The sequence below is a fragment of the Hemibagrus wyckioides genome, linkage group LG06 (assembly GCF_019097595.1).
Source record: "Hemibagrus wyckioides isolate EC202008001 linkage group LG06, SWU_Hwy_1.0, whole genome shotgun sequence".
NCBI lineage: Eukaryota > Metazoa > Chordata > Actinopteri > Siluriformes > Bagridae > Hemibagrus > Hemibagrus wyckioides.
In genome coordinates this window covers 44,985,023-44,997,522 of record NC_080715.1, presented here as the reverse complement: position 1 = coordinate 44,997,522, position 12,500 = coordinate 44,985,023, and the positions used below count along the sequence as shown (strand labels likewise).

The following is a 12,500-nucleotide window of genomic DNA, read 5'->3' as shown; positions in this document are numbered from 1 at the left end:
GTGTATGTGTATATGTGTGTATGTATATGTGTGTATATGTGTGTGTGTGTATTTTTTGTTCTTTAACACGGTTCATTTCAGTCAGTGTGAATAACAATAATAACGCTAATGTAATAGAGCCTTTTACTCAAGGACTGAGATCTCATCACACACACACACACTCACACACACACACACTCACACACACTCACACACACACACACTCACACACACACACACACACACACACACAAAGACAGCAATCTCTTCATTCTGCCCATTCTGCTCTTTCTTTGTGGCCCCTCCTCCTCCTCTTTTCCCCTCTTTCATGTCCCTGTCCTTGCATTCCCCACGTCTTTTTCATCAGAAAGCAGTTTTCCCTCAAAGCGCCGCTCGCCTCGTCCTCCAGCAGATACCAGGGAAGAAGAAAAAAAAGTCAATGAGTGTGTTCTTCTTCTTCTCCTTCTCCTTCTCCTTCCTCTTCTTCCCTCTTGACGTTTGTGTGTAAAACCTGACTTCAGCGATGGGAGCTGCAGCCCGTTTCACTCGCAGTCATTTCAGTGTAGTGAAAGAAAATGTGTCATGAAGTCAAAGAGAAACCTGAACCTTCAGAAGAGGAGCGGGACAAAACGAGGCGAGGAGCTTTTCTTCTCCTGTCCTTCTGATGAATAACAGAAAAATCTTTCAAACTAGTTAAAATATGCTCTTTGACAAATTTCTAGTATTTAAAGATTTTTTTCTCCCTTTTTCATTGCTAACCTGTTCCTGTCAGATTTCTACACTCTCACACTTTTTATCCTTTTAGAGCTACAGCTAAGCTACAGCTCATTCCTGTTACGTTTACACGCTGTCTCTCAGCAGCCTCCTGACGCGAAGCAGACACAGTAAACCACGTGAAGCTAAAGTGCTAATGCAAATAAGAATATGTTTAGCAGGAGATTCTTTCTGATTGATAATGACATACTGATCCTGATGGTGTGGATCACTCAGAGGCATTTCCCTCTGTTCAGGTTCCTCACCTTAAATCATGAAGAACCTACACCTCTGTCCATGAGCTCCAGCTACTGACATTATTTACATCATGCTAGCAAGCTGACTAGCGACATACAGTCAGCACTGTGGACCATGGAGTGCAGGTTTCTACTGCGGAAAGACATTTCTGAATGGTGGTGAATGGTGGTGAATGTTGGTGTGTGTTAGTGTGTGTTGGTGTGTGTGAATGTTGGTGTGTGTTGGTGTGTGTGAATGTTGGTGTGTGTTGGTGTGTGTGAATGTTGGTGTGTGTTGGTGTGTGTGAATGTTGGTGTGTGTGAATGTTGGTGTGTGTGAATGTTGGTGTGTGTTGGTGTGTGTGAATGTTGGTGTGTGTGAATGTTGGTGTGTGTGAATGTTGGTGTGTGTTGGTGTGTGTGAATGTTGGTGTGTGTGAATGTTGGTGTGTGTGAATGTTGGTGTGTGTGAATGTTGGTGTGTGTTGGTGTGTGTGAATGTTGGTGTGTGTGAATGTTGGTGTGTGTTGGTGTGTGTGAATGTTGGTGTGTGTGAATGTTGGTGTGTGTGAATGTTGGTGTGTGTTGGTGTGTGTGAATGTTGGTGTGTGTGAATGTTGGTGTGTGTTGGTGTGTGTTGGTGTGTGTGAATGTTGGTGTGTGTGAATGTTGGTGTGTGTTGGTGTGTGTGAATGTTGGTGTGTGTTGGTGTGTGTGAATGTTGGTGTGTGTTGGTGTGTGTGAATGTTGGTGTGTGTGAATGTTGGTGTGTGTTGGTGTGTGTGAATGTTGGTGTGTGTTGGTGTTTGTTGGTGTGTGTGAATGTTGGTGTGTGTTGGTGTGTGTGAATGTTGGTGTTTGTTGGTGTGTGTGAATGTTGGTGTGTGTTGGTGTGTGTGAATGTTGGTGTGTGTTGGTGTGTGTGAATGTTGGTGTGTGCTGGTGTGTGTGAATGTTGGTGTGTGTTGGGTGTGTGTGAATGTTGGTGTGTGTGAATGTTGGTGTGTGTTGGTGTGTGTGAATGTTGGTGTGTGTGAATGTTGGTGTGTGTTGGTGTGTGTGAATGTTGGGTGTGTGTGAATGTTGGTGTGTGTTGGTGTGTGTGAATGTTGGTGTGTGTGAATGTTGGTGTGTGTTGGTGTGTGTGAATGTTGGTGTGTGTTGGTGTGTGTGAATGTTGGTGTGTGTGAATGTTGGTGTGTGTTGGTGTGTGTGAATGTTGGTGTGTGTTGGTGTGTGTGAATGTTGGTGTGTGTTGGTGTGTGTGAATGTTGGTGTGTGTGAATGTTGGTGTGTGTGAATGTTGGTGTGTGTGAATGTTGGTGTGTGTTGGTGTGTGTGAATGTTGGTGTGTGTTGGTGTGTGTGAATGTTGGTGTGTGTGAATATTGGTGTGTGTGAATGTTGGTGTGTGTGAATGTTGGTGTGTATTGGTGTGTGTGAATGTTGGTGTGTGTGAATGTTGGTGTGTTGGTGTGTGTGAATGTTGGTGTGTGTTGGTGTGTGAATGTTGGTGTGTGTGAATGTTGGTGTTGTTGGTGTGTGTGAATGTTAGTGTGTGTGAATGTTGGTGTGTGTGAATGTTGGTGTTTGTTGGTGTGTGTGAATGTTGGTGTGTGTGAATGTTGGTGTGTGTGAATGTTGGTGTTTGTTGGTGTGTGTGAATGTTGGTGTGTGTTGGTGTGTGTGAATGTTGGTGTGTGTGAATGTTGGTGTGTGTGAATGTTGGTGTGTGTTGGTGTGTGTGAATGTTGGTGTGTGTTGGTGTGTGTGAATGTTGGTGTGTGTGAATGTTGGTGTGTGTTGGTGTGTGTGGATGTTGGTGTGTGTGAATGTTGGTGTGTGTTGGTGTGTGTGAATGTTGGTGTGTGTGAATGTTGGTGTGTGTTGGTGTGTGTGAATGTTGGTGTGTGTGAATGTTGGTGTGTGTTGGTGTGTGTGAATGTTGGTGTGTGTTGGTGTGTGTGAATGTTGGTGTGTGTTGGTGTGTGTGAATGTTGGTGTGTGCTGGTGTGTGTGAATGTTGGTGTGTGTTGGTGTGTGTGAATGTTGGTGTGTGTGAATGTTGGTGTGTGTTGGTGTGTGTGAATGTTGGTGTGTGTGAATGTTGGTGTGTGTTGGTGTGTGTGAATGTTGGTGTGTGTGAATGTTGGTGTGTGTTGGTGTGTGTGAATGTTGGTGTGTGTTGGTGTGTGTGAATGTTGGTGTGTGTGAATGTTGGTGTGTGTTGGTGTGTGTGAATGTTGGTGTGTGTGAATGTTGGTGTGTGTTGGTGTGTGTGAATGTTGGTGTGTGTGAATGTTGGTGTGTGTTGGTGTGTGTGAATGTTGGTGTGTGTGAATGTTGGTGTGTGTTGGTGTGTGTGAATGTTGGTGTGTGTGAATGTTGGTGTGTGTTGGTGTGTGTGAATGTTGGTGTGTGTGAATGTTGGTGTGTGTGAATGTTGGTGTGTGTGAATGTTGGTGTGTGTTGGTGTGTGTGAATGTTGGTGTGTGTTGGTGTGTGTGAATGTTGGTGTGTGTGAATGTTGGTGTGTGTGAATGTTGGTGTGTGTTGGTGTGTGTGAATGTTGGTGTGTGTTGGTGTGTGTGAATGTTGGTGTGTGTGAATATTGGTGTGTGTGAATGTTGGTGTGTGTGAATGTTGGTGTGTATTGGTGTGTGTGAATGTTGGTGTGTGTGAATGTTGGTGTGTTGGTGTGTGTGAATGTTGGTGTGTGTTGGTGTGTGAATGTTGGTGTGTGTGAATGTTGGTGTTTGTTGGTGTGTGTGAATGTTAGTGTGTGTGAATGTTGGTGTGTGTGAATGTTGGTGTTTGTTGGTGTGTGTGAATGTTGGTGTGTGTGAATGTTGGTGTGTGTGAATGTTGGTGTTTGTTGGTGTGTGTGAATGTTGGTGTGTGTTGGTGTGTGTGAATGTTGGTGTGTGTTGGTGTGTGTGAATGTTGGTGTGTGTTGGTGTGTGTGAATGTTGGTGTGTGTTGGTGTGTGTGAATGTTGGTGTGTGTGAATGTTGGTGTGTGCTGGTGTGTGTGAATGTTGGTGTGTGTTGGTGTGTGTGAATGTTGGTGTGTGTGAATATTGGTGTGTGTGAATGTTGGTGTGTGTGAATGTTGGTGTGTATTGGTGTGTGTGAATGTTGGTGTGTGTGAATGTTGGTGTGTTGGTGTGTGTGAATGTTGGTGTGTTGGTGTGTGTGAATGTTGGTGTGTGTTGGTGTGTGAATGTTGGTGTGTGTGAATGTTGGTGTTTGTTGGTGTGTGTGAATGTTAGTGTGTGTGAATGTTGGTGTGTGTGAATGTTGGTGTTTGTTGGTGTGTGTGAATGTTGGTGTGTGTGAATGTTGGTGTGTGTGAATGTTGGTGTTTGTTGGTGTGTGTGAATGTTGGTGTGTGTTGGTGTGTGTGAATGTTGGTGTGTGTTGGTGTGTGTGAATGTTGGTGTGTGCTGATGTGTGTGAATGTTGGTGTTTGTTGGTGTGTGTGAATGTTGGTGTGTGTGAATGTTGGTGTGTGTTGGTGTTTGTGAATGTTGGTGTGTGTTGGTGTGTGTGAATGTTGGTGTTTGTTGGTGTGTGTGAATGTTGGTGTGTGCTGGTGTGTGTGAATGTTGGTGTGTGTGAATGTTGGTGTGTGTGAATGTTGGTGTGTGTTGGTGTGTGTGAATGTTGGTGTTTGTTGGTGTGTGTGAATGTTGGTGTGTGTTGGTGTGTGTGAATGTTGGTGTGTGTTGGTGTGTGTGAATGTTGGTGTGTGTTGGTGTGTGTGAATGTTGGTGTGTGTTGGTGTGTGTGAATGTTGGTGTGTGTGAATGTTGGTGTGTGTTGGTGTGTGTGAATGTTGGTGTTTGTGTGTAAATGTTGTGTGTGAATGTTGGTGTTTGTGTGTAAATGTTGTTGTGTGTGAATGTTGGTGTGTGTGTGAATGTTGGTGTGTGTTGGTGTGTGTGAATGTTGGTGTGTGTTGGTGTGTGTGAATGTTGGTGTTGGTGTGTGTGAATGTTGTTGTGTGTGAATGTTGGTGTGTGTTGATGTGTGTGAATGTTGGTGTGTGTTGGTGTGTGTGAATGTTGGTGTGTGTTGATGTGTGTGAATGTTGGTGTGTGTTGGTGTGTGTGAATGTTGGTGTTTGTGTGTAAATGTTGTGTGTGAATGTTGGTGTTTGTGTGTAAATGTTGTTGTGTGTGAATGTTGGTGTGTGTGAATGTTGGTGTGTGTGTGAATGTTGGTGTGTGTGAATGTTGGTGTGTGTTGGTGTGTGTGAATGTTGGTGTTGGTGTGTGTGAATGTTGTTGTGTGTGAATGTTGGTGTTGGTGTGTGTGAATGTTGGTGTGTGTGAATGTTGGTGTGTGTGAATGTTGGTGTGTGTGAATGTTGGTGTTGGTGTGTGTGAATGTTGGTGTGTGTGAATGTTGGTGTGTGTGAATGTTGGTGTTTGTTGGTGTGTGTGAATGTTGGTGTGTGCTGGTGTGTGTGAATGTTGGTGTGTGTTGTTGTGTGTGAATGCTGGTGTGTGTGAATGTTGGTGTGTGTTGGTGTGTGTGAATGTTGGTGTGTGTTGGTGTGTGTGAATGTTGGTGTTTGTTGGTGTGTGTGAATGTTGGTGTGTGCTGGTGTGTGTGAATGTTGGTGTGTGTTGGTGTGTGTGAATGTTGGTGTGTGCGGGTGTGTGTGTATGTTGGTGTGTGTTGGTGTTTGTGAATGTTGGTGTGTGTGAATGTTGGTGTGTGTTGGTGTGTGTGAATGTTGGTGTGTGTTGGTGTTTGTTGGTGTGTGTGAATATTGGTGTGTGTTGGTGTGTGTGAATGTTGGTGTGTGTTGGTGTGTGTGAATGTTGGTGTGTGTTGGTGTGTGTGAATGTTGGTGTGTGCTGGTGTGTGTGAATGTTGGTGTGTGTTGGTGTGTGTGAATGTTGGTGTGTGTTGGTGTGTGTGAATGTTGGTGTGTGTGAATGTTGGTGTGTGTGAATGTTGGTGTTTGTTGGTGTGTGTTAATGTTGGTGTTTGTTGATGTGTGTGAATGTTGGTGTGTGTGAATGTTGGTGTGTGTTGGTGTGTGTGAATGTTGGTGTGTGTTGGTGTGTGTGAATGTTGGTGTGTGTTGGTGTGTGTGAATGTTGGTGTGTGTTGGTGTGTTTTAATATTGGTGTTTGTTGGTGTGTGTTAATGTTGGTGTTTGTTGGTGTGTGTGAATGTTGGTGTGTGTTGGTGTGTGTTAATGTTGGTGTTTGTTGGTGTGTGTGAATGTTGGTGTGTGTGAATGTTGGTGTTTGTTGGTGTGTGTGAATGTTGGTGTGTGTGAATATTGGTGTGTGTTGGTGTGTGTGAATGTTGGTGTGTGTTGGTGTGTGTGAATGTTGGTGTGTGCTGGTGTGTGTGAATGTTGGTGTGTGTGAATGTTGGTGTGTGTGAATGTTGGTGTTTGTTGGTGTGTGTGAATGTTGGTGTGTGTTGGTGTGTGTTAATGTTGGTGTTTGTTGGTGTGTGTGAATGTTGGTGTGTGTTGGTGTGTGTGAATGTTGGTGTGTGTGAATGTTGGTGTGTGTTGGTGTGTGTTAATGTTGGTGTTTGTTGGTGTGTGTGAATGTTGGTGTGTGTTGGTGTGTGTGAATGTTGGTGTGTGTGAATGTTGGTGTGTGTTGGTGTGTGTTAATGTTGGTGTTTGTTGGTGTGTGTGAATGTTGGTGTGTGTTGGTGTGTGTTAATGTTGGTGTTTGTTGGTGTGTGTGAATGTTGGTGTTTGTTGGTGTGTGTGAATGTTGGTGTGTGGGAATGTTGGTGTTTGTTGGTGTGTGTGAATGTTGGTGTGTGCTGGTGTGTGTGAATGTTGGTGTGTGTTGGTGTGTGTGAATGTTGGTGTGTGCTGGTGTGTGTGAATGTTGGTGTGTGTTGGTGTTTGTGAATGTTGGTGTGTGTGAATGTTGGTGTGTGTTGGTGTGTGTGAATGTTGGTGTGTGTTGGTGTTTGTTGGTGTGTGTGAATATTGGTGTGTGTTGGTGTGTGTGAATGTTGGTGTGTGTTGGTGTGTGTGAATGTTGGTGTGTGTTGGTGTGTGTGAATGTTGGTGTGTGCTGGTGTGTGTGAATGTTGGTGTGTGTTGGTGTGTGTGAATGTTGGTGTGTGTTGGTGTGTGTGAATGTTGGTGTGTGTGAATGTTGGTGTGTGTGAATGTTGGTGTTTGTTGGTGTGTGTTAATGTTGGTGTTTGTTGGTGTGTGTGAATGTTGGTGTGTGTGAATGTTGGTGTGTGCTGGTGTGTGTTGGTGTGTGTGAATGTTGGTGTGTGTTGGTGTGTGTGAATGTTGGTGTGTGTTGGTGTGTTTTAATATTGGTGTTTGTTGGTGTGTGTTAATGTTGGTGTTTGTTGGTGTGTGTGAATGTTGGTGTGTGTTGGTGTGTGTTAATGTTGGTGTTTGTTGATGTGTGTGAATGTTGGTGTGTGTGAATGTTGGTGTTTGTTGGTGTGTGTGAATGTTGGTGTGTGTGAATGTTGGTGTGTGCTGGTGTTTGTTGGTGTGTGTGAATGTTGGTGTTTGTTGGTGTGTGTGAATGTTGGTGTTTGTTGGTGTGTGTGAATGTTGGTGTGTGTGAATGTTGGTGTGTGTGAATGTTGGTGTTTGTTGGTGTGTGTGAATGTTGGTGTGTGTTGGTGTGTGTTAATGTTGGTGTTTGTTGGTGTGTGTGAATGTTGGTGTGTGTTGGTGTGTGTGAATGTTGGTGTGTGTGAATGTTGGTGTGTGTTGGTGTGTGTTAATGTTGGTGTTTGTTGGTGTGTGTGAATGTTGGTGTGTGTTGGTGTGTGTTAATGTTGGTGTTTGTTGGTGTGTGTGAATGTTGGTGTTTGTTGGTGTGTGTGAATGTTGGTGTGTGGGAATGTTGGTGTGTGTTGGTGTGTGTTAATGTTGGTGTTTGTTGGTGTGTGTGAATGTTGGTGTTTGTTGGTGTGTGTGAATGTTGGTGTGTGGGAATGTTGGTGTGTGTGAATGTTGGTGTGTGTTGGTGTGTGTTAATGTTGGTGTTTGTTGGTGTGTGTGAATGTTGGTGTTTGTTGGTGTGTGTGAATGTTGGTGTTTGTTGGTGTGTGTGAATGTTGGTGTGTGTGAATGTTGGTGTGTGTTGGTGTGTGTTAATGTTGGTGTTTGTTGGTGTGTGTGAATGTTGGTGTGTGTTGGTGTGTGTTAATGTTGGTGTTTGTTGGTGTGTGTGAATGTTGGTGTGTGTTGGTGTGTGTGAATGTTGGTGTGTGTGAATGTTGGTGTGTGTTAATGTTGGTGTTTGTTGGTGTGTGTGAATGTTGGTGTGTGTTGGTGTGTGTTAATGTTGGTGTTTGTTGGTGTGTGTGAATGTTGGTGTGTGTTGGTGTGTGTTAATGTTGGTGTTTGTTGGTGTGTGTGAATGTTGGTGTTTGTTGGTGTGTGTGAATGTTGGTGTGTGTGAATGTTGGTATCACATCCTCTTTATTTGGAAGACCTGGACTGGACTTATCAGCTGAATCAATAGTCCTAAAGTCTGAGACATCTTCATCTCCTCACCTCTCCGTTCTCCAGCGGGTGGATTTTGGAGTAAAATGAGGTACAGATGACCTCATCATCATGTTTGTAAGCCGGTGGTCCAGTTCTCGGGGTGATGTTGAAGCGTGTGATGCATTCCGTATCTGTGATGGCGTAATACTGCCACGGCATGAAGGTTTCTCCATCCAGAGATCGCTCCAGGATCCAGTTCCCGGGCCGTGGAGAGTTTGCAGCCTTCAGGATGACGTATGCTATCTGGAACACCTGGAGAACAGACAAACACCTAGTTCAAACACCTCACATAGTCGACATCAAGGTTCTCAGAAACAAATTCACTGAACCACTCAAACAATCCTGACTTCCAGGAAACATCAGTCCAAATGTTTTCACTGAGCAACCGGCAAACCGTGTTTGTTGTTCTGGTGTTCAGTGGAGAACTGTGGTGTTCAGACAACGCTGGAACTGGCTGGAAATTTGCTCTTTTTTGGAAAACACTTCAGTGAGAAGAAATGTTGAAGGATGTTTGGTGTTTGATGAAAATGAAGCTGGTGTTTGTTCATGTTTGAGGGAAAATTTCAGTCTTTGTAAGACAGAGTGATTGATATGATTTGTGAATTTTAGTGTTTGATGATGTTTGTTGTTTTATTTATATGTTGGTGTTGTTGTTTGACAGAGTTTTGTTGTTGTTGTTTGACAGTGTTGTTGTTTGACAGTGTTGTTGTTGTTTGACAGAATGTTGTTGTTTGACAGTGTTGTTTTTGTTGTTGTTTGACAGTGTTGTTGTTGTTGTTGTTTGACAGTGTTGTTGTTGTTGTTGTTTGACAGTGTTGTTGTTGTTTGACAGTGTTGTTGTTTGACAGAGTGTTGTTGTTGTTTGACAGAATGTTGTTGTTTGACAGAGTGTTGTTGTTCTTGTTGTTTGACAGAGTGTTGTTGTTGTTGTTGGTGTTGTTGTTTGACAGAGTGGTGTTGTTTGACAGAGTGGTGTTGTTGTTTGACAGAGTGTTGTTGTTTGACAGAGTGTTGTTGTTGTTGTTGGTGGTGGTGTTGTTTGACAGAGTGGTGTTGTTGTTGTTGGTGGTGTTGTTTGACAGAGTGGTGTTGTTGTTTGACAGAGTGTTGTTGTTTGACAGTGTTGTTGTTTGACAGAGTGCTGTTGTTGTTTGACAGTGGTGTTGTTTGACAGAGTGTTGTTGTTTGACAGAATGTTGTTGTTTGACAGAATGTTGTTGTTTGACAGAGTGCTGTTGTTGTTTGACAGTGTTGTTGTTTGACAGAGTGGTGTTGTTGTTGTTGGTGGTGTTGTTTGACAGAGTGGTGTTGTTGTTTGACAGAGTGTTGTTGTTTGACAGAGTGTTGTTGTTGTTGTTGGTGGTGGTGTTGTTTGACAGAGTGGTGTTGTTGTTTGACAGAGTGTTGTTGTTTGACAGTGTTGTTGTTTGACAGAGTGTTGTTGTTTGACAGTGGTGTTGTTTGACAGAGTGTTGTTGTTTGACAGTGTTGTTGTTTGACAGAGTGTTGTTGTTTGACAGTGTTGTTGTTTGACAGAATGTTGTTGTTTGACAGAGTGCTGTTGTTTGACAGTGTTGTTGTTTGACAGAGTGTTGTTGTTTGACAGAGTGTTGTTGTTTGACAGAGTGTTGTTGTTGTTGTTTGACAGAGTGTTGTTGTTCTTGTTGTTTGACAGAGTGGTGTTGTTGTTTGACAGAGTGTTGTTGTTGTTGTTTGACAGAGTGTTGTTGTTCTTGTTGTTTGACAGAGTGGTGTTGTTGTTTGACAGAGTGTTGTTGTTTGACAGAGTGTTGTTGTTGTTGGTGGTGGTGTTGTTGTTTGACAGAGTGCTGTTGTTGTTTGACAGAGTGTTGTTGTTGTTGGTGTTGTTTGACAGAGTGGTGGTGTTGTTTGACAGAGTGGTGTGGTTTTTGTTGTTTGACAGAATGTTGTTGTTTGACAGTGTTGTTTTTGTTGTTGTTTGACAGTGTTGTTGTTGTTGTTGTTGTTTGACAGAGTGTTGTTGTTGTTGTTTGACAGAGTGTTGTTGTTGTTTGACAGAGTGTTGTTGTTGTTGTTGGTGTTGTTTGACAGAGTGTTGTTGTTTGACAGAGTGTTGTTGTTTGACAGAGTGTTGTTGTTGTTTGACAGAGTGGTGTTGTTTGACAGAGTGGTGTTGTTGTTTGACAGAGTGGTGTTGTTGTTTGACAGAGTGTTGTTGTTGTTGGTGGTGGTTTTGTTGTTTGACAGAGTGTTGTTGTTGTTGTTGGTGTTGTTTGACAGAGTGGTGTTGTTTGACAGAGTGTTGTTGTTGTTTGACAGAGTGTTGTTGGTGGTGTTGTTGTTTGAAAGAGTGGTGGTGTTGTTTGACAGAGTGTTGTTGTTCTTGTTGTTTGACAGAGTGGTGTTGTTGTTTGACAGAGTGGTGTTGTTGTTTGACAGAGTGGTGTTGTTGTTTGACAGAGTGTTGTTGTTGTTGTTGGTGGTGTTGTTTGACAGAGTGCTGTTGTTGTTTGACAGAGTGTTGTTGTTTGACAGAGTGTTGTTGTTGTTGGTGTTGTTTGACAGAGTGGTGTTGTTTGTGTTGGTGTGTGTTGGTGTGTGTTGGTGTTGGTGTGTGTTGGTGTGTGTTGGTGTGTGTTGGTGTTGGTGTGTGTTGGTGTGTGTTGGTGTGTGTTGGTGTTGGTGTGTGTTGGTGTTGGTGTGTGTTGGTGTGTGTTGGTGTTGGTGTGTGTTGGTGTTGGTGTGTGTTGGTGTGTGTTGGTGTGTGTTGGTGTGTGTTGGTGTGTGTTGGTGTTGGTGTGTGTTGGTGTGTGTTGGTGTTGGTGTGTGTTGGTGTGTGTTGGTGTGTGTTGGTTTTGGTGTGTGTTGGTGTTGGTGTGTGTTGGTGTTGGTGTGTGTTGGTGTGTGTTGGTGTTGGTGTGTGTTGGTGTGTGTTGGTGTGTGTTGGTGTGTTGGGTGTTGGAGTGTGTGTTGGGTGTGTGTTGGTGTGTGTTGGTGTTGGTGTAATGTGTGGTTGATGTTGGTGTTTGTGTTGGTGTGTGTGTGTGTATTGGTGTGTGTGTTTGTGTTGGTGTTGGTGTGTGTGTTGGTGCGTGTGTGTGTGTGTTGATGTTGGTGTGTGTGTGTGTGTTGATGTTGGTGTTTGTGTTGGTGTGTGTGTGTGTGTTGGTGTGTGTGTTGATGTTGGTGTGTGTGTGTGTGTTGGTGTGTGTGTTGATGTTGGTGTTTGTGTTGGTGTGTGTGTGTGTGTTGGTGTTGGTGTGTGTGTTGGTGTTTGTGTTGGTGTGTGTGTGTTGGTGTGTGTTGGTGTGTGTTAGTGGTGTTGGTGTGTGTTGGTGTGTGTTGGGTGTTGGTGTGTGTGTGTGTGTTGGTGTTGGTGTGTGTGTTGGTGTTTGTGTTGGTGTGTGTGTGTTGGTGTGTGTTGGTGTGTGTGTTGGTACGTGTGTGTGTGTTGATGTTGGTGTGTGTGTGTGTGTTGATGTTGGTGTTTGTGTTGGTGTGTGTGTGTTGGTGTTGGTGTGTGTGTTGATGTTGGTGGTGTTGTTTGACAGAGTGCTGTTGTTGTTTGACAGAGTGTTGTTGTTTGACAGAGTGTGTTGTTTGTTAGTGTTGTTTGACAAGTGGTGTTGTTGTGTTGGTGTGTGTTGGTGTGTGTTGGTGTTGGTGTGTGTTGGTGTGTGTTGGTGTGTGTTGGTGTTAGTGTGTGTTGGTGTGTGTTGGTGTTGGGTGTGTGTTGGTGTGTGTTGGTGTTAGTGTGTGTTGGTGTGTGTTAGTGTGTGTTGGTTTAGTGTGTGTGGTGTTAGTGTTGGTGTTGGTGTGTGTTGGTGTGTGTTGGTGTTGGTGTGTGTTAGTGTTGGTGTGTGTTTCGTTTTGGTGTGTGTTGGTGTTGGTGTGTGTTGGTGTTAGTGTGTGTGTTGGTGTGTGTTGGTGTTGGTGTGTGTTGGTGTTGGTGTGTGTTGTTGTGTGTTGTGTGTTGGTGTGTGTTGGTGTTGGTGTGTGTTGGTGTGTGTTAGTGTGTGTTGGGTGTTGGTGT

General features: G+C 43.8%; 1 protein-coding gene across 6 annotated transcripts in view; it reads right to left on the bottom strand.

The window, feature by feature from the left end:
* Positions 1-12,500, bottom strand: part of lama2 (laminin, alpha 2) — a 230,178-nt gene that overhangs the window by 116,396 nt on the left and 101,282 nt on the right. For all 6 annotated transcript variants that reach the window (XM_058391553.1, XM_058391554.1, XM_058391555.1 and 3 more), the window contains exon 4: positions 8,495-8,737. In XM_058391553.1, the coding sequence (XP_058247536.1) occupies positions 8,495-8,737 (243 nt within the window). The remainder of the gene's footprint in view (positions 1-8,494; positions 8,738-12,500) is intronic.